Raw genomic sequence first — 24,194 nt, forward strand, 5'->3', positions numbered from 1 at the left:
TCAATTGGACATGCATTCCTTTAGTACAACTCGGACGCTCAAACCATAACTTCTGCTTCTGCATTATGTATTTGAAACCGCCCAGCTCTTTATATAGTAGAAGGAACACTGCTCTGCTCCCCTCAGACACTCAGACAGACAGACAGACAGACAGACCATCACAGTGCTGTGCAGTCATCCATAAGTTACTTCCCAGGCTCAGTTTCCCTGCCTGTGAGTGGAGACATTACCTTCCCTGCTTGCACCAAGTGGTGTCTTAAGGGGACGAAATGTTTGGACCCAAGTTAAGAATTCAGGTCCATGAACACGGAGGGGGTGGGAGCATTTGAAGCTCCTCCTCCCTTGCGGCGAGACCTATTCAAGCTCTAAAAATCCTGCATGTCCGCACCGAGAAGCACAGACCAAACGATTTCCCAAGCATCGGAGTAGGGCAGACACAATATAAAAGAGCAGGAATCATTTCAGAACTGGGTATGCGCTAATTTTTAATAACATGGTCAAGGGGGTGGGAGAGGACCCCTCCAGCCCAGAGTTGGGAGGAAGCGCGCGCGCCGCTGCCCAGCGTGACGGCCGCGGTCGCCTAGCAACGGGCGGCGGGGATGCGCGCGGGGCGGCGGGCCGGGTGGGCGCGGGGAGCTCCCGCAGTCGCCGCCCACACCGCACGCCCTCCAGCCTCCCGGACTCCACGGGAAACTTTGGGGCTTCTCGGCACTGGGGCGTCGGCGCGAGGCCCGGCGGGCGCAGCGATGAGCCCCGCGGGCTGAGGGCGGAGGATGGGGTGGCGGCGCGCGCTGGGCCCGGGGACCGCGGGTCACACCCGGGGAAAGTTGGCGCGCACCTGCCCGCGGCTGGAGACGCTCGGTCCCGACCGAATTGCTCCCGGACTATCTTTGGCCATTTCTTCTCCCGCGTGGATGGGGCGGCCCGGACCCTGCGTGGCCCCGGGTTCGCGGATTCTGACCCCTGGGAGAGAAACCGCGCTTTTCTCGGAGACCTGCGCGGTAACTGATGCCTAATCGATCGGCGCTGAAGGGTTGCAATTCCATTTTTGTTTTGTTTTTTTTCCCTCTCCCTCCAGACAATGATTTTGTGGAAGCCTCTCCCGCGCCTTACAACCCGGAGGAGTTGGGTAAGTCCCCCTTTGCCTTCTTCTCTAATTCTGCACGAAAACCACGCGTTTCGGGGGGCGCCCAGACGAAATCCTTGGGGGTGGGGGCGGAGGGAAAGGGCCAGGGGACACTTCCTGTCTGCGTGTTCCTTCAGGGCGAGCACTGGCTTTTTCTGGGTGTGTGCTCCGGGGTGGAGGGGACAGGGTCCTCTGTGCGGTGGGGGCCAGAGGGCGGGGGCCACGCACAGCAAACTTCCTGACCTGGGGCCTCTGTCAGCATCCAGACTCATCCTGGCTGGAAGGGCGCGGCGGTGGCAGGTTCTGCTTAGCCACGTACCTGGCTAGTCCTTAACCTGAATTTAATGAAGTCCAGGACCGAAACCGGCGATCCAGTAATTAAATTCCAGGACCTGGGCGCTGCATCCCTTCCTGGTTTCTATTCCTCGTTTGGCCTGTAGGTGTCTGGAGATAGGGCATTTCATCCTCCTAGGCGGAGATTTGTGGTGGGTGAATCAGACACTTGTCAGACAGACTTCCTTATGTGAAGAGAAGGGTATTTGCACTGTCAGGAACCCCCTAAGTATTTCTGCCACCCAGTCTCACTTGGTGGCTTAGTGGTCGTGGTTTTTTGTTTTCTTGTGTGTTTTTTTTTCTGCTGCTGCTTCTCTTATTCTTTTCTTCTTTTTTCTCACTCTGTTTTAGTTTAGCTGCTAACGATCTGGGCTCTCAGGCCTGCCCTTGCTGTTCTCTTATCACTGGCTTAAAATTCTTGCCTTCCTACGGTGAATGACTGTTTAACAATGTTTATCCAGAGTGCCCTTCTCAGCCTTGGGTACTGAGTTTCCCTCTCAGCCTGGGGTCAAGTCCCACATCGCCTGAAGTAAAATTCCATCTCAGCCAAGCCTTGCATTGGTTTCTAGGTCTGGGTCAAGGATGGCATTCTGAGGCAGAGACCGGTACCTTGTTGTATTCAGATGTGTTTCTGACAGGTTGTGAGGCAATCCCATCTCTGTAAATGGAATCATAAATTAAGCGCGTGAGCAACACTAGCTTTTAAAGACAAACGACGGTGAATCCTTTTATGAAATGAAAATGACATCTGAACTATAGCTTTGCATGAAGTGATTTTTTTTTTTTTTGAGAAAGCGAACTCTTAGTGATTTGCTCCACGTGTGGATAATTGTATGCTAACGTCGCCAGCACTGGCACTCCGCAGTGTGACAGAAGCTGTTTGGTCCTTTTAAAGTATAGATAAGCATAAGCAGTGGCAAGAAGGGCATTCCTGCGCTGAGAAACCATGCTAAATCGTTTGCATTCACAGAATGATTTATGTTCCAGAAGGGCCCAGGTGTTTGACCCTCTTCCATCCCATCTCTCTCTCTGAGACTGACAGGACTGCCCAGCTGAGCCACTGATAAACAGGGGAGCCCTTCCAATTACCGGCAGAGAATAAGAAAACAACCTTTTTTCTCTACAGCTTTCCTGTGGGGCAAGTCCAGTTTCTCACGAGGAAATGAGAGTGTTAGAGGAATCATGAGGCTCTGGGCGTCCAGGGTGACAGGGAATATGAACACACGTCTGAGAGTCTGAGACCAGGGTTCTCGCCCTCACTCTGCTCCATCTTCCTTAGTAGATATGCTAACCAGCCTGTTTTCTCACTGTGGAAAAGCCGGGGTTGAGACAGGTGACCTCTAAGGTGTCGTCCAGTTCTAGCCTCCTGATAGGCTGCGAGGGGCCTGAAGCCAGGGGTGCCCGTAGCTATTGGGTATTTATTACTCACATTCTAGTGCCATGCTGTTTGGGAGCATGGTGTCCTCCGAAGGGTTATCCTCTCTCTGACAGAGCGGCTCACTGGATGGCACTGCATTGTTTCCATGCTATTCGGGTCAAAGAGGGAGCCGGGTTTCTCCCTTGGAAAGAATCGGGATAGGGTTTGGTGCTTGTCTTAGACACAACAGGAACAATGCCTCTTATAGCCGTCGATGAGCTTGTCAAGAAGTCATCCTTTCTGGAGCACAGAGGAGCACAGAGTCACCCCTCGCTAGAATATAAGGGTGGAGGGAGAGGTAAGTCATGAAAACTTAGTTCTATCACTGCACTTACTGTGACCTTGGGCAGGTGTCCAAAGTGCTCTTGGCCTCAGTATCTCAGCAACCCACTGGGAGACCTTGCATGGATGCTATAATGGTGCATGTCAAGCACCACGTGCTGTAAATGCAGGTATGCAGGAAGTATTTGTTGTTGTTGTCTTATTACCATTATTTGTTTGAAAGATATTTATTTCCCATGTGTGAAGGATGGAATAGTTCTTATAAATTGTCCCGCCTCGTAACCAAAACCATCTTTATTTCTACAGTTTTCTCAGCAGTGTCGCTAGTTCCCAAAAACAGGTGCTCAGGCAGAGCGGTCAGGTCAGTGTAATTGTTCAGTTATTTGTCCCTGAAGCAGCACATGGAACGAGGCCTTTGGTAACAGCCCCACCACTTGCTTGTGGCATGATCTGTAGTCTGTTTCACCTCCAAATTTTCATATCAGTCTCCCAGTGTACCACAGCTGGCTCCTTGAGGAATTCATTCTCAGATCACATAATGAAATTAAGTTACCAGAAAAGGGGTTTTTTGAAAAGGCATATATCTCTGGATGAATGCTATGTTGAAGGCTGCCCACGATAGAGAGTTCAGAAATATGGACTCCCTCCTGCAGCAGTTTCACTGGGTAAGGAGGCAAAGCCCACACCTCTTCAAAGCCTTTCTGTCGTCCCATCCACAGGTAGAAGTGATGGCCATCTCAGGAGGTCAGAGAGATGCCTAGGGAGTTGGTGTGAACCCAGTTGTGACCATGTCTGCCCCTGTCTAATAGCCTTGATCGACTCCCCACTACTTAGAGGATTGGTTTGGTGTAGAAGGACCCCCACCCTCTGCATTACCCCCACTCGCTATAACCTTCTGGTCATATTGAACTATGGGGAGGTCTCCAAAATCAGATCGGTTCCCTTTGTCTGTGGGCCTTTCCACCTCTCCGCTCCCCTCCCATGGCTGGTTCCTCCTCCTCCTTTGACACTAAGCCCACGTGTCATGTCCTGCTAGTGTTTCTCAAGCCTGCACAATCGAATGGGCAGAGCTATTAAAAGTCCTGACTCTGACCAACTGTACCAGAATCCTTGAAGTGTAGTCCCAAACACCAGTGTTTTATCAGCACGTGTGGTTTTTTAAAGTCATCCCCCCAGTGATTCCCATATGTAGCCAGAGTGTCCGATACCGCCCTTGATTGTGGCCCCCTCATTCTTCTTGGTAAATCTAGCAGCCACCACAGTGCCCGGCCCAGGTAAATCTTCAATAAATGCTTGTTGCACAAGTGAGTGAGGGAGTCGGCCTGGGATGCTGTGTCTTTTCATAGTGATGATACAGCTTTAAGATTGGCCTCTCTGCTCGTAGTGATGGTGCCTTGGGGACTGAATCCTTTGACCTGTGACCTCTCTCTCTCTCCTTTGTTCGTTTCTTAGGCTTATCCAATTTATCTTCTATTATTCTTAAAAATGGAAGTGTTAAAACCATGTTTAGTGCTTAAGAGCATGTAGGTTTGGTTTTTGCCCCACCTCTGATTTGCCTTACGACCATGGGCAGGGCACTTAATCCCTGTCCCTGCTTCCTAACCTGTAAAACCATGTGCTGGCTATGTTCTGATACTCTTGTAGACCCACTCACCACCCTTCAGCGCTCTGCTTTGTGCCCTGGAAACCTTACCTTCTGGAACGGGTCACCTTCTGGCTTGCAGTTGGATTTGGCCAGTGAGAGGCACTGGTGGGACATGGGAGGGTGGAGAGAAAGATGTCTCGCTGCTTATTCCCTTCCCTTCAGGAGGCTGTGTTATTCTAGGCCTCCGCTCCTCTAGAGTCACCCTCTCTTATGGCATCAGCTCTTGCTGGATTCTGGAACCTTCCTTTCCGACTGAGGGGTGGGAACAGCCCCGGGTGCTTCTTCATCACTTGTTTTCCCTTAACCCTGCCCTCCCCACACACACTTTTGTCAGCAGTCCCTTCTTCACTTTGTTCGGTCACTCCTCGTGGGCACACTATCCATTCTGATAGGGCCCTGACTGGTACGATGGGGATGAGAGCAGCACCAGCTTCCGAGCGTGGCTGTGAGGAGCAAATCATTTTAGGAGGAAGGCGCAAATGAAATAACCATCATTAGACATTTACTATGTTTTCATGTCCCTAGGCAAGTGCTCTGACACCTTCGGGCATGGTCAAAACCTTCTGAAAGATTTAGTTTTTAACATATAAGTTTTAAAAAGGTTGCCATTCATCTCCTCTTCCCCACCCAGTATTGGAAGGTTCTGCCAAGACCCAAGAGTTATGAAAAATCTGTTCCAAGTCAAATATATCCTGAATCCAAAGTTTCTTCCCTCCCATTCCTGGGGAGGAATAAGGAGAAAGGTCCTAGACTTACTCGGTGCCGGGCTCTTTACATGTGTAAACAGTCTGCTCAGCCTCCCAGCCTGGAGTTTAAAATCATGGCCCCTACATTAGTCCCGCCAAATATAATGATTTCTGAGCATGTGCCTGCCCATATTGCTAAGAAAGCAAGTCTTTCTTTAAGGCGATTCCCCAATTTTATGTCCAAGAATTCTCAGGGGGTGCTCCTTTGCATCCACGGAGTTAGTTCTGGCTGCTCCAGCCTTTCACCAGGGAAGCTGAGGCTCGTGGTCACCGTGACAACTGCTCCAAGTCCCCTCTTAAGAAACCAGTGACCACATGTCTCCGGACATCACTGCTGCTGCCCCAGCTCACACCAGAACCTGGAGGCTTGGCATTCGTCTGCTGGGAATCTGACTGGTTTCCCCTTGTCCTAACCTATGCTGGCCTCAGGGGTGAGGACACTGCTCTCCTCTGTACTCTTTCAGCCTCAGAATGGACCCAGGTCCTTCTAATTACTACACAAGCCTAGCCCCACTGAGAGTCTGGGGTCAGGTTGGCACCATGGGCAGCTCTGAGCCAGCCTCCAAACAGCCAGGGCCAGGCACCCCACCCCTGGACCCACCCCAGGTCTCACCACCCTTGGAAGCTATTTCTCCTGCCTTCCTCCCGCCGCAATCCCAGGACATAGCTTCCGAGAGGAAGGGAGTTTTCACCCCAGTTTAGCTTTTTCTCAGGGTGATTGACAGTGGAAAATTCAATTCCCTTCACAGGAAACCTCACCCTACGGCAGGGGTGTGGTCTGACCTCCAGGCTGCAACAAAACATTCACAGAACTGTTCACCATTGTCCTGGTTCCCTAAATCCCGGCAACTCAGTCTGTTCTATTATTGATCTTGTTGGGCATACTGCTCATTTCATCCTCAGAACAACTCAGTGAAGCCGCAGAAATGATTTTCACTTCATGGAGGAGGACACGGAGGGTCAGGAGGTTAAATTATCTGTCCAAATCATCTAACACAGCTGGTTAGAGGCAAAGTTTAGATTCAAAATATAATCTCTGGCTCCAGAGCCAATCGCAGCTTCCTGCGGAGGAGAATAGACAAGTGCCCTCCTCCCAGGGAGACCTGGTTGTGGGTTAAATACATAACATGCGAAAGTAACCAGCACAGAGCCTGGCAATATAGTATATGGCTGTTCAGTACATATACTTGTTGAATACGTGAATGGTAGGTACTCAAAAGATACAAATATTTTATTAGACCATCACACAGTGATCAATATGCGCTAAAGGAATTTTCTGTAATGGGATTTGAAGAAACAACCAGAAAGATTTCTCTGAGCTTCATTCACGTCCTGCTCTTCCTGCTCTGTACACCAGTGTAGAGTACCTGGGACAGGAAACCTCATAAGGCGCGGAGGTGATTTCTAGTTTCAGATTTCTCTCATTTCTAGTTTCAGATTTCTCTACTGACCTGCCCTAAATGATGCTGCTGCAAACATTGCAGCAGCATCATTTAGGGCAGGTCAGTAGAAGCCTGTAGAGAAATCTGGACGCATAACTGAAGGCAAGTGGACTCAGGCTCAGGTGTAAAATTCATCACGGCTCCCTAGATGTGTGTTTACAAAGTGATACTACACATTGCCCAGGAGGTGGAGTTTTTTTTCAGGGAGAGAATGGAGTAGGACAGGGAAAATAATACATTCTGAGGGTTAAATGCTTAGCTGCCTTGGCTAAGAAAAAAAGAGCAAGGGAGATAGGGAATAGTGGGATAAAACACACACACACACACACACACACACACACACACACACGCACGCGCGCGCGCGCGCGGTGCGCATGAATGCGAAAATGGAAAGGACATTTTCTTGCCAAAGCAATGTTTTTCCTAGAAGTCTAGAAAAAGACTGTGTCGAGTTATTCCTGGATCTTAAATACAATCACGACTACCTAGAAAGGATGGTATTTCTTCCCGTGTTAAGGACACTGGAGTCTAAAGGGTGTTAATGCGTAGCCTGGTCTGCTCAGGAGAACTGTGATTCTGGTTTCTGGGTCACATTCTTACTGGAAGATCATTCTGGAACGTGTCCTGTTTGTTTTTGTTTTCTCTCAAACTGGTTTGGCCCGGGGTGGGCCCATCAAAAGGATTCGATACCATTTGTTTCTCTCTCTCCCTGCTACCCTTTGCTCTTTTCTCCCCTCTTCTCTCTGGCCTCATCTCTCTCTCCCTGCCCCCTTTCTGTCTCTGGTCCCCCAGGTCAGTGTCCTTCCGCTTCCTCCTCTAGCTCCCTCCTTCCTTTTCCCATCTTCAGCTGGAATGTGGACAGAAAGGGCAGTGCTTGCCTTCCTGGGGCTCTCTGCCAGGAAATGGAACAGGTCAAATTATAAAAATGATTTAGAAAGAATGCTTTTTGGCAAAATGGGGAAACAGCTGTTCAGGGGTGGGTTTGCTGTCTCTCGCCGTCTGCTGCCTGCTGCAACGCCCTCCTTTGCAGGACTGCTAGATGTGACACTCCTCGCCAGGGCACCCCTGGGGTTATTTTCATGTCAAATATGCGTGTACAGTTATCGCTGCTTAGTCCTCCTCTCCCGGTGACCTTTGTACCCCCACATACAGAGTTGGCAAGATTTATTTTCAGCCTCTTCTCAGAGTGGACAGGCGCTGTAGCTGCTTTCAGGTCACTGTTTAATAGTCAGCACTTTATGGAAACTTCAGATTCTTTATTTTTTTTTCTGGAGGATATTCTTTCCATTGATTTTTAGAGAGAGTGGAGGGAGGGAGGGAAGAAAGAGAGAGAGAGAGAGAGAGAGAGAGAGAGAGAGAGAGAGAGAGAGAGAGAGAGAGAAACATTGATGTGAAAGAAATACATTGATTAGTTGCCTCCTGCATGTGTCCCAACTAGGGTAAGGGATCAAACCCGCAACCCAAGTACGAGGGCCGACGCTCTAACCATTGAGCACACCAGCCAGGTTCTTAAGAAAATAGAGAAAGGACCTGTGGGTGTGGAACCTTATCTGAAATGGACTCTAGGGAAAGCTCGGGGTTGAAGGGGACTGAATGATAGTCTACTGCTGGGACTTGTAACCTGCCAGGGCTCCTTTCTTTCTGTCCCCAAAGGTTTGCTGTTTCTGACTGTTGACCAAAAAGAAAAGTCCATTATTCTGGCCCTTCGTGGCTGACCAGCCAGAGAATTTAGATTATTCCATCCTTTTTAAAAAACATATTTTCCTTTTGGCTCTAAAAGCCATTTCCCCCAAAACTCAAAAGAGGGATTCCAGATTTCCCTATTTGCTGTAGACTGCGTTCTTTTTTTCTTTATATATTTTATTGCTTTTTAAAAGAGAGGAAGGGAGAGGGATAGAGAGTTAGAAACATCGATGAGAGAGAAACATCAATCAGCTGCCTCCTGCACACCTCCTACTGGGGATGTGCCCGCAACCAAGGTACATGCCCTTGACTAGAATCGAACCTGGGACCCTTCAGCCTGCAGGCCGACGCTCTATCCACTGAGCCAAACCGGTTAGGGCTAGACTGCGTTCTTGCTGGACACCTGCCACCTCCAGCCCCAGTGGAGGGTTGCAATGTTTAGGGTGAGTGCTGTAAGGGCAGTATGCAAGGAGGGCAGGGGGCCCCAGAGAAGAGGAACCTGACCCAGTCGTGGAGGTCCAGGGAGGCCAGGCAGGCTTCCTGGCGGAGAGCAATCGTCCCAGTGTGACCTGAAGAACAGAGGTCCATGGCATGAACAGCATCGTCTGCCTTAACAGCTGGCCTCAGCCACAGCAGCTCCTCCTCCAGGGGCCGTGTCACTGATAATGGAGTGCCAGTGAATGACACTGAATCTTCTGCCTCAGGCCAGTCTGGGGTTAACATGGAAATGCTACACAATGGGACTGTAACCGTATTAACTCCTTCCTGAAATGCGCATATCTTCACGGCTCAAGGAGTCTGTCCCACCAGTAAAAGGTCCTTACATCTGGCTAAGTGGGGTTCCATGGGAGAAAGCATGTGAATTTCACTCCTTCCCCATTAGGATCATCATTGTTGTTTGTACTGCTCTCAGCTCCTGGGAGCTGCCATTCCACACTGTTTACCACATGAGAGACTGAGGAACCCTCTCAAGCAGTATAGGGACATAGCCTAGCCTAGGAAGGTATTGTCAGAATTAGCAAACAAAAATACAGCATACCAGTTAAAGCTGAATTTGAGGTGAAAAGCAAATGATTGTTTGTAGTATATATGTGTCCCCTGCAACTTTTGGGATATACTAAACTAAAAACTTTTGTTGCTTATCTGAAATTCAAGTCCGACTGGGGGTTTATCTGGCAGCCCTGGGTGTGGGAGAATCTGGGCTGCTTTGCCCTTGCATGGCGTTTGGCTTGCTTTGTTAGGAGGTGAGTTCAAGCACGGCTCCGTTCCTGTCATCCGTACTCAGTCCCCATTGGACTCCATTCGGGTGCTTATGTCAATGAGATGCGATTGCTCATAGGTGTCTTATTTTATCACCTCACTAGAAAATGGATGCAAAAATTAACCCTTCTTGCAGCAGAAATCCTGGACAACTTCAGGGATTTGATGTGTACTCCATTTCATGTAACACGTACCACGGGCCAGTCCTTCTGGACTGGCTGCAGGACTTACAGAGTCTGCATATGGAGGTTTCCATTCCCTCTATTCTCTCTTGTAACCTGAAGCTGAAGTTTAATCTACTCCATTTGGAAGAGTCAGAGCATCTTGGCATTCTCATCCCCTGAACACCCAGGGTCCTCCTTCCTTAATGCATGGTCACTCAGCCTGTGCCAGGTCGTCACCAGAGGGGGTGTTGTGTGTATGTGGGAGGAGCCTCCTGAGAAAACCTGGTCTAGATCTGCAGTGACCATTCTTACAACACTTTCTGTGTCGGCAGCTGAACCCTGACTTCATATTCTTGAACCCAGTTCTCCATATTTGTGTTCTAGACCTTTAAAAAATTTTTCTTACCATGATCCAACATAAGGGTACATTTTACATTTAGACTCACATGTACAATTTTTAATATGAATACAACCAAAGGTGAAGTTTTGTGGAATAACAATTATACCCTTACTAGATGGGCTGCATCTGATGTTTTCTAATATGATTTATTTTATTTATTTAAAATGCTGTTCAATGATTTCCACTACTGGGTTGCCAACTGCTCTTTGAAAACAATGCTCTGGTGTGTTATATAGCGAATATAGAATAAGTTCATCCATAAGTTCATACAATCTGGCTATCAGATTGTATCTTAAACATCTCTTCTCCATGCTGGTTATCTTCCTAATATGCTCTGGTTTCTCCATCCATTCCCATCCTGCTCGACATCGGCTGACTGCCTGACAGTTGAGGAGTGTTTCCCTTTAATCTGGCACTGAAAATTGAGCACATGATCTCACTATATAACTTGACCAATACTTGGCATAATGGGGTCATCAGACTCCTTGATATCAAGCCTGCAACGACGTTACTATCACTCCATGAATTGATACCTATTAGCGATGGTTATTTAATTATTTTAAACTAGAGGCCCGGTGCCTGAAATTCCTACATGGGGTGCTGGGTGTCCCTCAGCTTGGCCTGTACCCTCTTGCAATCCGGTACCACTGGCTCCTAACCGCTGACCTGCCTGCCTGCCTGATTGCCCCTAACTGCTTGCCTGCCTACCTGATCACCCCTAACCACTCTGCTTGCCTGCCTGATCACCCCTAACTGCTCACCTGCCGCCTGATCACCCCTAACCGCCTCTGCCTCAGCCCCCACCTCCATGGCTTTGTCTGGAAGGACGTCCGGCATGACATCTGGAAGGTCATACAGCTGTCCGGTCTAATTAGCATATTATGCTTTTATTATTATAGATTTGCCTAAAATATACAATCTAGACCATTTCCCCCCTGTTTTGTCTATAACAATATCTGGAGATATTTTTCTTAATTGGGGCGGGGGTGGCGGTAAAATCAAGATGCCCATCATTCATATATCTTGGATTTACCTATTAAATATTCCAAAACGCAGGACATGTAAACAAAAAGAAACTGTGTGTCTAGCACAGTCTATCAGAACAATAATTAAAAGTCCTCTAATGTGACCATATTTTGAAAGAAAATGGATAATAAATTGGTAATAATAGCTAATAATTATAGTGTATATGCTGCGTGCTAAGCACTGTGCTGAGAGCTTTACATGCTATTGACTCATGAATTTCTCACAACCTTTAAGGTGGATACTGTTGTTAACTACTACTTATTAAAAGAAGGAAAACCAAGCTTTAGAAAGGTCAAGTGGGTTAACTAGTCAGATAACGAAAGAGTGGCAGAAGGGGCGTTGATCCCAGGCCCATCTGACTTCTCAGCCTGTGTTTTAAGGTACTTAACTGTGCCCCACAGACTGGACACCACCTCTGGTGGTTTAGAAAAAGAGGATGTTTGTTACATGCCTAGCATAGTGATTTTGTGGAGGCTTAATAGATCTTAGTCCCTTCCATAAGAAGGGAAAAACTTAGTAGACGTTCAGGTCCCTAGCAGCCCCCAAGAGTCTGTGAGTCCCTCCATCACTAGCTACACTAGGGTCAGGCCGCAGAGTGCTTTCCACTGGTTCACCCAGGCTGGACTCGGGGGAGCAGCTCTCCTGTCCAGGCGAGCTGAGGGGAGGAACTGCTTGCTTGTCAGGGAAAGTAATGCAGTGGTTAAAGCAGGCTTGAATCCTGCCTCTGTCACTCATAAGCCACCTGACCTCGGGAAAGTCACATAACCTCACCTAGACTTTTCCCTCATGTGTAAAACTTGGGTGATAATACCTACCTTTCAGGTACCGATAAAATGAGATCGTGTTTGAAATCACCTGGCACAGAGGAGACACTACTCTGTGCATGCTAGATCAGAACTGAGAACTGGGCTTTGACTCTTCTTCTCCTACAATGACTCTTGCCAATTGCCTTACTTAGGTTGGGATTCTGCGTTCATAGAAAGGTAGGTTCCCCCAAATGTTCTACACCAGTGGTGCTCCAAGTGTGACCCATGGACCAGCTGCATTAGGGTCATCTGGGAACTTGTTAGAAATGCATTTCTTGGGCCCCACCCTGACCTACTGAATCAGAAGCTGTGTGTCAACAAGCCCTTCTGGTGACTGATGCAGCTAAAGTTTAAGAACCACTGCCCTACTGCACTGGGGATCCTGGTCTCCCCCTTTTTTAATGGGGCTCCCTGGAAGCCTCTAGAGAGATTGCGTCTTTTGTATAAATATTGTGATCAAATGCATAGACTGTGGAGTTTACTTTCAGGTTGTTTCTATTTAATCCTTTTATATTTTACCCCCAGTTGGTCCTTTTCTGATGTTTCCTTTCTCACTTCCACTTGGTTTGAAACTCATCTGTATAAACCTTCTGTCATAAAGGTTGAATAGAAAGGGTCTATTCCCAGACACTGGATAAGGGAGACTGGTGCCATGGCTAAGGAATTCTTCCTGGGCCCATCCCTGGATCCTCGGTACCGGGTACCTGCAGGTCCTCTCTCCCTTTGCCTCCTTTGTTTCTAACACTCATTGAGCTCTTTCCTACTTCGAGATCTTTGCACCTGCTGTTTGCTCTCCCTTCTTCATCACCTTCCAGAAGCTTCCCTTCTCACCCCCTCTAAGAAGCCACCCTTCTCCTTTGTTAGTCTCGGTGATTGCTCCTTTTCTTCATCACACATGGACAAATTTGTATCATAGATTTATTTATATACATTTGGTAAGACAGAGCCCATACCATATTTGGGCAACTAGTGGAGTGCATTCAATGTAATTGATAATATTTTTTGAATGAATGAATGAATGAACCATTGTAGTGCTCACATAGTTTTGCCTTCTTTCAAACTGTATTGTGCTTTCCTTTTAGTTAATCCTTCTGTTTAGGACTTATTTTTTTCTGATTATTTCTAATTATTTCACTTTCTACCTTGGACTTTTCTGAAGACTGTTCTGCATTGTATGATATTGGCTCTATCACAGATACACAATAAGTACTTCCTGATTTCCAGATGAATAACATCATTTAAATTTTAACACCTCACCCCACTCTGAGTTTATGCTGTAAAACAAGTTTTTCTCCTGAACTGAACCATCCAGAGGAGCTGAAGCCACTAGGAATGGTGAGAGCTTCCCCATTTCTCTGTCTTTGGCATTTAAAGTACAAGACATGACGGTGTTAAGTGTATATTCTAGAAAGAACTGTTGTATAAGTTGTGGAGGGGCTATTCTTCTCACTGTTCCTTCTAGCTATGGGCAGAAAGGACATGTTTTCCGAATAAAACACCCAAGCATCCTTTTCAGAATGGCAACCACAAGGGATCTTAAGTATGAACATTCTGACCTAAGTTATGTCCAAGTATTGTGACAATCTTTATTTTTAATAGTGATCTTGTGTTACTGTTATTTTAGGAACTCAGTACGATCCCAGTTTTAGAAAAAAAAATTGTCTATATCATCTTTGGAAATAAGAGAGTAAAACATGATTAGTTTTTTGGCTGGTATTTTATAGTTTTTAAATTTATCTTTATTGTTGAAAGTATTACACATGTCAGCTTTTTTCCCCATTGACCCCCTCCACCCTGCACCCATGATTAGTTTTTTGCTCGTGAAAAGAGGGAAAGGGAGAAACTATTATAGTGTGATATACTACAGGATAAATGAAACCGAGGCTGCTTCTTATTAGTATGCAATTGGATTCACCCAATAACTCAGTAGAATGATCAATATGGTTAGAAGCTTGGGAGCCTGTAAACTAGGCAACATAAGTTAGTCAACTAACTCAGTTCTCAACCAGGGGCAGTTTGTCTCATAAGAGACATTTGGCAGTATCTGTGGGGGTATTATTAGTTACCACAACTTGGTTTGGGGTGGGGTGTTGCTACTTGGCATCTATTGGGCCTATGTTGTTAACATCCTATAATGCACAGATCAATCCTTCACAACAAAAAATTATCAACCCAAAATGTCAATAGTGCCAGGGCTGAGAAACCCTGAGATAATCAACCAAAAAGTATGACCTTCAATACTCCCAAGGTTTCTGTAGTAATAGTGGCAAGTACTAATTAAGATGCTTATCATTTATTAAATACCTGCTGTATGCCAGGCTCTTTATATTCACAGCTACTCCGTATTTCAGTCAGGAGCTGACCTCGGGTTCGTTTGGGACCAATGTCTCTACCTTCCTCTTTAGCTATTTGGTGTAGGTGCATTTTCCCTGGGCAAGTTCATACTTACTCTCTGTTTCTTATGTTTTATATAGAACAAATGGTGTGTTTAGTGCATATCAGTAATAAGTTCACAGGAGAAAGTCGTGAGGCAAGAAGAGACGGGTGTGTCACATGGGCATGAAGCTAATAGCATCCAGACAAACAGGCCGATCCATAGCTTACTAACTGAGCCAAACGCCTGTGTAGGTTGGTATAGACCCTGGCCCTTAGGAGGTATTTAATACATATTTGTTGGGAAGTTTGTTCATAACCAAAGAGTCTTTGGGTGAGTTTCAAACAGAGCAGGGTTTCCAGATTATCTGTTACAATACATCTAAATCCTCCTAGGAGCAGTTCCCTCATATCTAAAGCATCTGCAATTTCAGAACTACAGAGGTGTCTCACCTGTGTATCTTCCACTTGCCTTTCGCATGCTCCTCCTCTTCATTTGTCACTCTTCCATCTTCATTACTCTGGCCTGGCAAAAGCTCATCCCCTGCCCTTCCTCTTGTCAGAGCAATATCCTCCCTGCACCCTCTACTTCAGGCACTCCCAGTAGTCCCTGAATTCTGTTCCTGTCAGTAGTTTGCAAGATGAGGCAAGGCGTGTGTCAGAATCTCCAGAGGAGGCAAATGCCCATGTGACATGCCCATGCCTTTGCTAGTAATATCTTTCTCTCAGTACATGGATTTTTTGGAAACTTCTCCCTGCCTTCCCCCCTCCCTTCTCCAATCCTGCAAAATCGGTCACTCCTTTGTGCTCCCATAATGCTTTGTTGTAACCTGTAATATGGCAGCCATTTCACAGAGGAGGAAGCCGAGGATCTTGTTAGGTTACTCTCCATAGTTGGAAATAGGTGGAGCCAGGACTAGAACACAGGACTTACTCTAAAGGCCAAGTTCATTCTCCTTTCCCTGGATGCCTATTATCTTACCCTTCTTCCGGCCTCTGTGCTTGTCTGGTACATCCTGGTGCCTGCCCGGTTTGGAGACAGTTCTCTGAGCTGTCCCTGAGAACGCTGAAATCGTTCCATCATCACCTTCCTAACTTTCCTAGCGGTGAGTAAAAGACAACCCGTGTCACTTTAGAAAGGAAAGATGCTGACCTTTAGAGTGTTTGTGCAGATCCAAAGAAAACACAGATGCTGACTGGTTCACCTGGCTGAGAGTGAAGCTGCATTCAGTTTTTATTATTAACACACCTTCTTCCTATTTGGCCCATACTTTGGAATCTCCAGCCAAATATTATTGTAAAGTGGTATTCATGATCTTTTGCTAGTCAGACCCACAGTCTTTTTCTCAGGCCTTAGTTCCTGAACAATAGATTCAGATGTAATTGATGTAGAAGATAATTCACTTTCCATATTTGATGTAGTGATTATTAATAGTTGAAGTTAAGGTATATGGAGGGGGGGGGGGGATGGGCCTCCAGCAGGTCTTTCTGCCGATGCTGCCATGCATTTGACTTGTGTTATCCCTTGATATTCAATTAGGCTGGTCCACCTAATTGAATCAGAAGATTCCTGAGCCCACAAGCTGTGCCTGTCACTTCATCAGAAGTCGAGGCATCTGTAACTTTTGAGAATGGGACCAAATTCCTAAGTTTCCTGCCTTCCATGCCTTTAAACCTGCCCAGTTCTCTACTTCTCCAACCTCTTCCTCTTCTCCCTCCTTCTTTCCCTAATTTTTTGTTGTGGGCATGCCAGGTAAACCAATCTTCACAGCTTCATTTTTTCCCCTCTATACCTCTTTTCGGCTTCTCACCCAAGCTCTTCTTATTTCCTCTTGCTCAGCGGACAGTAAGTCTCTTAACATCTTTCTCAGACAAGTTTCCTCTCTCAGTCTCTCCCATGCTTCCATCATGGGTCCAATGACCCATTCTTCTAAGAACGGTTCATTCTCCCTACGACGCAGGTCCAAAATCTGGGATAGCTTGATTGCTTTGCTCTTTTTCCCAGGATAGCCATCTAGTCCTCGAAAAGAGTAAAATCTTGCTCCAAAGGTTTGGTATCTTTCTTCATTGTATTTGGTATCTTCAAAGACTTGGTTTCTACATGGTATCTCTTCCTTCCCATCTCCTTTGCCCCAACCTCTCAGGTCATTGCTTCTTACAACTATTTCCCAGATCCTCTCTGCCTTACAGGGCTATTGGAGGCTTGGTTGAAATAATAATGGCCAGTCTATGGTGAGCACTTACATGCATTGTGCTAAATATTCTACGTCTGTTACTGTATTCAGTCCTACAACCACCCTGTGAGGCTTAAGTGCTATTTTCATCACCGTGTAAACTGAGGTTTAGAGAAGTTAGGCAACTGGCCCAAGGTTACACAGATGGTGAGTGGTTGCACTATGACTCAATCCATGCCTGTTTTGTTCCCAGGGGTGCTTGTAACTTACAAATTCTGTTGCCTCCTAGGATACAATATGGTATCTAATAGAGGCCAATTAATAAATGTGAGTTTCCTTCCTTCCTGCCCTCCTTTTTCTGTCTGTTCTTTTCCAGTCTATGCTAAAAGGCTAGCTGCCTCTGAGCTCCACCACGCTTCAATGCTCTCCTTTCTCCTGCACTCAGAACTTCTCTCCACCTTTTCCAGGCACCTCCAGCCCTTGTGTTGTTGCCTTCCTGTTTTGTTTGCATATCTTGTCTTCTGAAATAAATCTTTGAAGGGCTTAGCTGCTTTTGTGTGCTACCAAGTACCAGGATAGCTGACTTTAAATAGAGTAGGCATTTGGTAAATAATGGTTAAATTACTGCATTTGGACTTTATCTGGAGAGGTTCCTGAGCTAGCCATCCTGGGAATCAGAAGACTAGATTGGAATCATCAGAAGATCACACAATCCAAGAGGAATGACTGAAGGGGAACAATTGCCACAATCCGGCAGGAATGCTCGAAGGGATCCTGGTCTAGTGAAAGGGCAGGGAAGGAGAGGAGAGGCACACCGGAGGTGTGCGTGCACGGACTCTTCCTGCGCAACCGCAGTCTCACCTGGCCTCTCGTCTTGGGAGCAGCAGAGCCGGCCTTTGAAAGCCAGGGAGAAATGTTACGGTGGGGCGGTTCCTTGTCTCCAGATCAAGGCTCCCAAGGCCTGCCCTGTATAATTGAATACGATGGGGTGGGTGAATAATGTTCCTTAGTAAGGCCTGGTTTAATAAGAGGTGGGGGAGAAGCAGCCACATTTTCCCAGAGTCACTGTCTTTGCCTCCACTGGGGCAGATAACGGCTTGGGGTTTGTGGCCACAGGATGTACAGTTTTCCCAGTACATTTCATAGCTAAGGCTGTAAGATCTGTTAGCAGCATGTCGTCCAATCTCAGCGTGTGACGGAAGCCCTGGGGCCTGGGGAATAATGCAAAGAGAAAAAAGTGTGTGGCCACTTTTCACCTGGAAATTCCACTTAAGAAAAAATCCTAAAGGGAACCTTAGCCTGGACTTAGAGGACCGATAAGAAACCGATATCTGCCTGGCGGAGTAGCCTGGTGGGAAGGAAGAGGAACTGGCCAGTCTGACATTAATTAAACCGCAGCGGGGGACAAAACAGGGCGGCTATCGCCTTCCTAACTCTGGGAGACATGTCAGCTGGCGCTTCAGGCCGTGGCAGCAGGCCGGCTCCCGGACCCGAGGACTGTGGAGCCGACTGTAGGCGGGCTCTAGGGCCCAGCGGCCGGGCGCCGGGGCGGGGTGGAGTGTAGGGTTACAGTGACGGGCCCGGACGACCCTCCCCGACGCTCTAGGACCCAGCAGCGGCGGTCGGGCTTGGGGCTGGAGGTGAAGCCCTGGCATTTCCCTGCTTCCTGTGTGAATGGGGCTGATTGTCGGGCGCCGCTTCCCCGCGCAGCCCCACGCCATGCCCTGCGCGCTGCCTGGCGGCCGCCTTTTCCCACCGCGGCACTGAACTAGCCATGATCGCCTCATGTGGAGGGCAAAGTTGCGCCGGGGAACTTGCGAGTCTGCGGTGAAAGGTAACCAGTCCCCGCTCGGGATGCGCCTCCGCGTCTTCCAGGTCTCCCACGAGAGGGACCCAGTGTTCCCCGCCCCCTGCTGCTCGAGGCTGGGTGCCCTCTGCGGGGGCTCGGGGCTGAGATAGCCTCGGCTCGGAGAGACTCGGGCAGCCGATTCGGTGCCAGGGGCCCGAGTGATCGCCACTGGAATCCTGCTCTCTTACCCAGATTTTTTTTTTAAAGAGCAGAACTCCGTCTCCGCGCCACCCTGTAGGCCCCCAGTGCCAGCGGGTTGGGTCCCAGAGCCCTGTTGCTCCGCGCCCCCTCGAAGACTGGGAAGTTGTGTCCGCCCGCGGGGCCCAGGACCCCGGGGTGCGGGGCGCGCCCGGACGCGGGGACTGGCCTTTCCGGAGGGGCCCTGCCATATGGCCGCACTCTCTGAGCCGCGCCCGCGCCCGGGTCTCCGGACTGCCGAGGCAGGAGGCGGAAAGGGGGTGGCGGGGGGCCGCTTCCCTCCGCGCGAGACAAAGGCGCGCACACCCGCCGGCCCGACGGGCTGCGCGCTCCCGGCCTGACCCTTCCTGCCGGCGGGGGAGTCGGCCCTGGCGGATGGGGGAGAGGAAGGGGTTGCGCCCCGGACGCCTAGGCTGGGATCGCGTTAGCTTCTTCTCTCCTTCTTTGTTCTCCCCAGTTTATTTGACAGAAGCCGGGGAGTTACATCTAGCTCTCCCTTGCTGTTCATGCCGCCTTGAAAAGAACCTGGTTTCTAGGGGGGAGGCGGGGGACCAAACTTTCCAAGATGAACTGTTTTTTACTTGGATTGTGACATTTGTGGCGGGAGGGAGATTGGCGCGTCGCCCGATGGATGACAGCCGAGTGGAGCCGAGGCCCTGCGCGTGGGCAGCGGCCTAACGTGCCCAGTAGTCAGCCCTGCTGGACTGACAGCCCCTGCACGCACCCACCTCGAGGGCCCCCGCCGCCTGGACTGAGCTGGCAGCGAAGGTGCCCGGTTTACTTACCCCTGGAGCCCCAGCCTGAGATTCCCGACTCCGCCTGCCCGCAGCTCCCTTGCCTCGCCACGCCTTGCTCTCTAGTATCTTGACGGGTGGAAGGGAAGACTTTCCCTTTCCAGTTTTGTTCGAAGGTTTTTTGCCTTTGTGGCTTCGGGGTTGGTTTACTGTCTCCAATTGGCAAATGCTTTGGAAAATGCCCAGCTTGCTGCATGTGGATCACCTGGGTGGACTGGGGTTTCAGCAGCCGGGGCCTCCGCATGCAGCCTCCGGAGGCTTTGTGGTTTGGACTAACATTTTGGGCGCCTGGGCCCTGAGCTCCCTTGCCATCGAGACACAGTGCGGACGACAGGGTTGCCCATGACCTAGGCATATCAGGAGAGTCGAGTTTTTGTAACTGCTGCTAAGTCCTGGGTGGTGGTGGTAGAGAGCCGTTTATGATACCCAGAGATGCCTCTGACTACGCCAAACAATGTTATTTGCCATAAGCAAGTAAAATCAGAATGGAGGGATATTAATAGCTACGATTCCAAAAAAAAAAAAAAAGTCCTTGCTTTTCGGGAAGTGAAAAGTCAGGGCTTGACAGAATGACCTCACTCAGCTGGTCCTGTGTAATATAATTAAAAAAAAATTTTTTTTTTCTTTTCTGTTTTAAGCTGGAAAAAAAAGAGAGAGAGAAAAGAATAGTCAGGGCTTGAAATGTTGAACAGTCATGGCTTTCTGCTTCCAAACTGCTGCCTGAGTCCCTGCCAAACTGACAGATTTCCTCTGGCTGCCCAGCACTCCTGGACACCCCTACTCCTGACTGCCCAGCACTCCTGGACACCCCTACTCCTGACTGCCCGGCACTCCTGGACACCCCTACTCCTGACTGCCCGGCACTCCTGGCGCCCACCACTTGTGGATTCTGGAAGCTCCCTGTGGTGGTCAGATCCAGGTTCACAATTAGGGGTCTGTCTAGATTGCAAACTCTTGAAGAATCTAGACCAGTGATTCCCAACGTAGGGCACAGGCCCCACAAGGGGGCAATTCGAAAATGGGTTATTAACAGTGAACTTTTTGCATTTCTTACGGTTCTAGGGGCCTCATATACAGTATATAAATATATATTGTGACATATTTATGCATTTCAGTTCTCTATAATATATGTTTTGAAACTTCATTTGCTATTTTTCATATCAGTTCATATTATTATTATTTTATAAATAATTTCTTAGTGATTTCTTCCTTAGTACTTCAACTGTCCTTTCATTCTTTTATTTTTCTCTTTCATGGATGCCATGTTCTTTGAAGCTTGTTAAGTTAATGGCCTTTTAGGCTTTCTCCTCATGAATAGGAGTTCACTTTTGAATAATAAGAATTATATGTCACATGAGGGGGCATCAGGATTTTAGACATGCCTAGGTAGGGCATGGCCCGAAAAGGTTGGGAACCACTGCTCTACACCAATGTGAAATTTATTTCCCATCACATTGCTCTGAGCAGTATAGTGCCTTTAGTATGACTGCTCTTTATGGGGCTTATGGGAACAATACTTAAATACACTTTGAACTGTTTACAGAGGCGTAAAGGATTGGAAGCCACTTATTTGACCAGAATGAAAAGGAGTAGGGCATAGAGTAGAAGGCTTTAAAGATGCTCTACTCTCCCTGGTGAGGTGTTGATGGGGGAGTGTTTAGTTTTTGGAGAGATACATTTTCAAGATAAGGAAACCCTTGTAACCTCTGCAAGTGGCTAGGAGGGGGAGAAGGTGCTGGACTTAGAAGGTCCATTCCCCCCTCCCCTTCTTTTTAAAGTGCACAGACGTCTTGGTCTTTTAAGTTCTGCGCAGAGGGAGGGTGAAGAATACTAATGTATGGAAGGGCACATGGAGATCAAAGCATTTAAAAATACATCTTTTCATGGAAGTTAATGGAGGACATTAGTTTAAATGATATTTTAAAGTGCTGTCCTTAAGAAAAGCACATGAATGCAGGAATGTGAGTGGTTTTATGGGCAGGCACACTGCTGATTAGACTTGAGAATGCCTGCCTTGGCCAGTTCGTCTGGAGGCATCTGCCTTTTTTTGGTCCACCCTTGTGCAGGAGTGTGGACCCAAGCCTGAGAGAGGTGGCTGAGCTCATTGAAATTAGATGGCAGTCTGGCTGGTGAGAATTCTGTTGAAAAGTACAGCCCCTCAGTACCAGTGCTGTTTTTACTTAGTATTTTGTGGAAGTGCTCTGAAAATGATAAAGTACTACAGTACTCCCCCATTACCTCCCAGTGGATGCCTGAAACTGCGGATAGTACTGAACGCTATGTATACTATGTTTTTCCTATATATACATCTCTATGATAAAGGTTAATTTATAAATTAGGCACAGTAAGAGATTAGCAATAACTAATAATAAAACAGAACAGTTATAACAATATACTGTAACTAGAGGCCTGGTGCATGAAATTCATGCACGGGTAGGGTCCCTAGGCCTGGCTGGCGATCAGGACCTATCAGGGCCTTCCTTCATTCTGTGCTGACCCCTGGTGGTCAGTGCACGTCATAGTGAGTGATCAAACTCCCAGTGTCCTGGTCAAACTCCTGAGGAGACACTTTGCATATTAGCCTTTTATATAGATAGATAGATAGATAGATAGATGATAAAAGTTATGTAAATCGCTTTGGGGCCATTATTAAGTAAAATAAGGGTTACCTGAGCACAAGCACTGAGATACCAGGACAGTTCATCTGATAACCCAGCCAGTTAAGTGACAAATGGGCAGGTAGTGTACACCCTGGATGAAGGGGCGGGTCACGTCCTGGGCCAGATGGAGTGGGATGGCGTGAGATTTTATCACACTGCTCATAACCGTGTGAAATGTTAAACTTATGAATTGCTGATTTCTGAAATTTTCCATTTAATATTTTTAGACTAAGGTTGACCTGAGGTTACTGGAACCTTGGAAAGCAAAACCATGGGCTACCGTATATAATGTAAGCCTTTTAAAGAAAAAATAATGACTATGAAACAAAGGAATTGCTAGTAAAAATTGTAAAAACCTGAGAGATTTTCCAGGCCCATAAATTAAAAGAAAGAAACTTTGTAAGACCTATTAGTATTTCTGATATGCACAATTCTTTGGAGAATTGTAATACCCCTCCCCCCACCCTGCCCAAATGTGGCTGCTGGCATTTTAAGTGCATGTGGAAGCTCAGGTCAGGAAATTCTCTAGTGTTTTGAATATTTTTCTCCTATTTTTTTTTCATTCATTTTTGTAGGCTCTTAAGTCCCAGAATCACTAGGCAATGGAATACTTGACAGGCAAGGCGTAGTTTGGAGGTCAAGTACGAGGACATCTTTGATTATAGGGTTTGTTGGAAGTAGTCTGGGGTTGTTGGAATTTTTGTTTGTTTGCTTAGCAATTAAAAAAAATTATTCTGTTGGTTTGACTTTGTTTTGTCTTGGAGGAAAAACAACATTTAGATGTTGGCCATTGTGGGTAGGTCAGTACACTACTTTTGCTGGCGGGAAGCTATGCCTGGGCTTGTTAGTGTGTTGGCACCATGCTGAGTTCTCTAACTTGGGAGGCCCTTGGCCTCCCTTCTTGTGAAACCTTAGGGTATGTTCATTCCTAGCACTTAGGACAGGACTCCTGGGCTCCCAGAGGGGCTCACACATCAGGCATCGGTTTTCCTTTTATGAGGGGGGTGTGGGGGAATAGCTCTAAGGCAGCGATTACCAACCAGTGTGCCGCGAGAATTTTAACACACGCAGTACCTGACTTTATGGTCAGGGGCACTGATCGCTTTTCCCTTAGATTGTCAAAAAACAAATGACAACAGCTAACACAACGGTAGCTGTCCAGTGTGAATGAATCAACTATACTTTTTTTGTGTGTGTTTTTTTTTTGTTAGCTCAGCAAAGAATATATTTTTTGGTGTGCTGCAGAATTTTAGTATTTCGTTTATGTGTGCCATGATATGAGAAAGGTTGTCAATCGATGCTCTAAGGTGTTAGGAAATATATCCCTGTTAAGACCCTAGGGAATTGGATTTACTTTTTAAAAAAATGAAGTCACGTAATCCTACTGTGTATGTTTAAATCTGTGTGTGGGACCTCCTTAGCCATTAGTGTAGCGGAACCAGGAAATTGACATTGGTACAATCCCCAGAGCATATTCAGATTTCCCCAGTTTAACATGCACACGTTTGTGTGTGTATATGTCTATGCAGCATTTTTACATGTGTAGATTTCCTGAAGCCACCACCGCAGTCAAGGTACAGAACTATTCCATCACCTCAAGGATCTCCCTGGTGCCAGCCCTTTATAGTAACATCCATCTCCCTTCCCCCCACGCCCCTTCTCTATAATTTTGAGAATGTTATATAAATAAAATCATGTGCTATGTGACCTTTAGACATTGGCTTTTTCTCTAAGCCCAATACCCTTGAGATCCAACCAAGCTGTTGCATTTTCAATAGGCCATTTCCTTTTATTGCTAAGCAGTATTTCATGGTAT

The 24,194-nt window shown here is 47.4% G+C and overlaps 1 protein-coding gene across 2 annotated transcripts in view; it reads left to right on the forward strand.

The window, feature by feature from the left end:
* The first annotated feature begins 725 nt into the window (after positions 1 to 725).
* The window catches only part of AMOTL1 (angiomotin like 1), a 114,780-nt gene continuing 91,311 nt past the window's right edge, over positions 726 to 24,194 (forward strand). Inside the window, exon 1 of one of the 2 annotated variants that reach the window (XM_079786952.1) lies at positions 726 to 1,129. In XM_079786952.1, coding sequence (XP_079643078.1) covers positions 1,009 to 1,129 — 121 coding nt within the window. In that variant the 5' untranslated portion in view covers positions 726 to 1,008. Of the gene's footprint in view, positions 1,130 to 18,479; positions 18,712 to 24,194 lie in introns of those variants that run through there. The other variant, XM_079786953.1, reaches the window with a different exon arrangement.

Source organism: Cnephaeus nilssonii, assembly GCF_951640355.1.
Source record: "Cnephaeus nilssonii genome assembly, chromosome: 13".
In the NCBI taxonomy this organism is placed as follows: Eukaryota; Metazoa; Chordata; class Mammalia; order Chiroptera; family Vespertilionidae; genus Cnephaeus; species Cnephaeus nilssonii.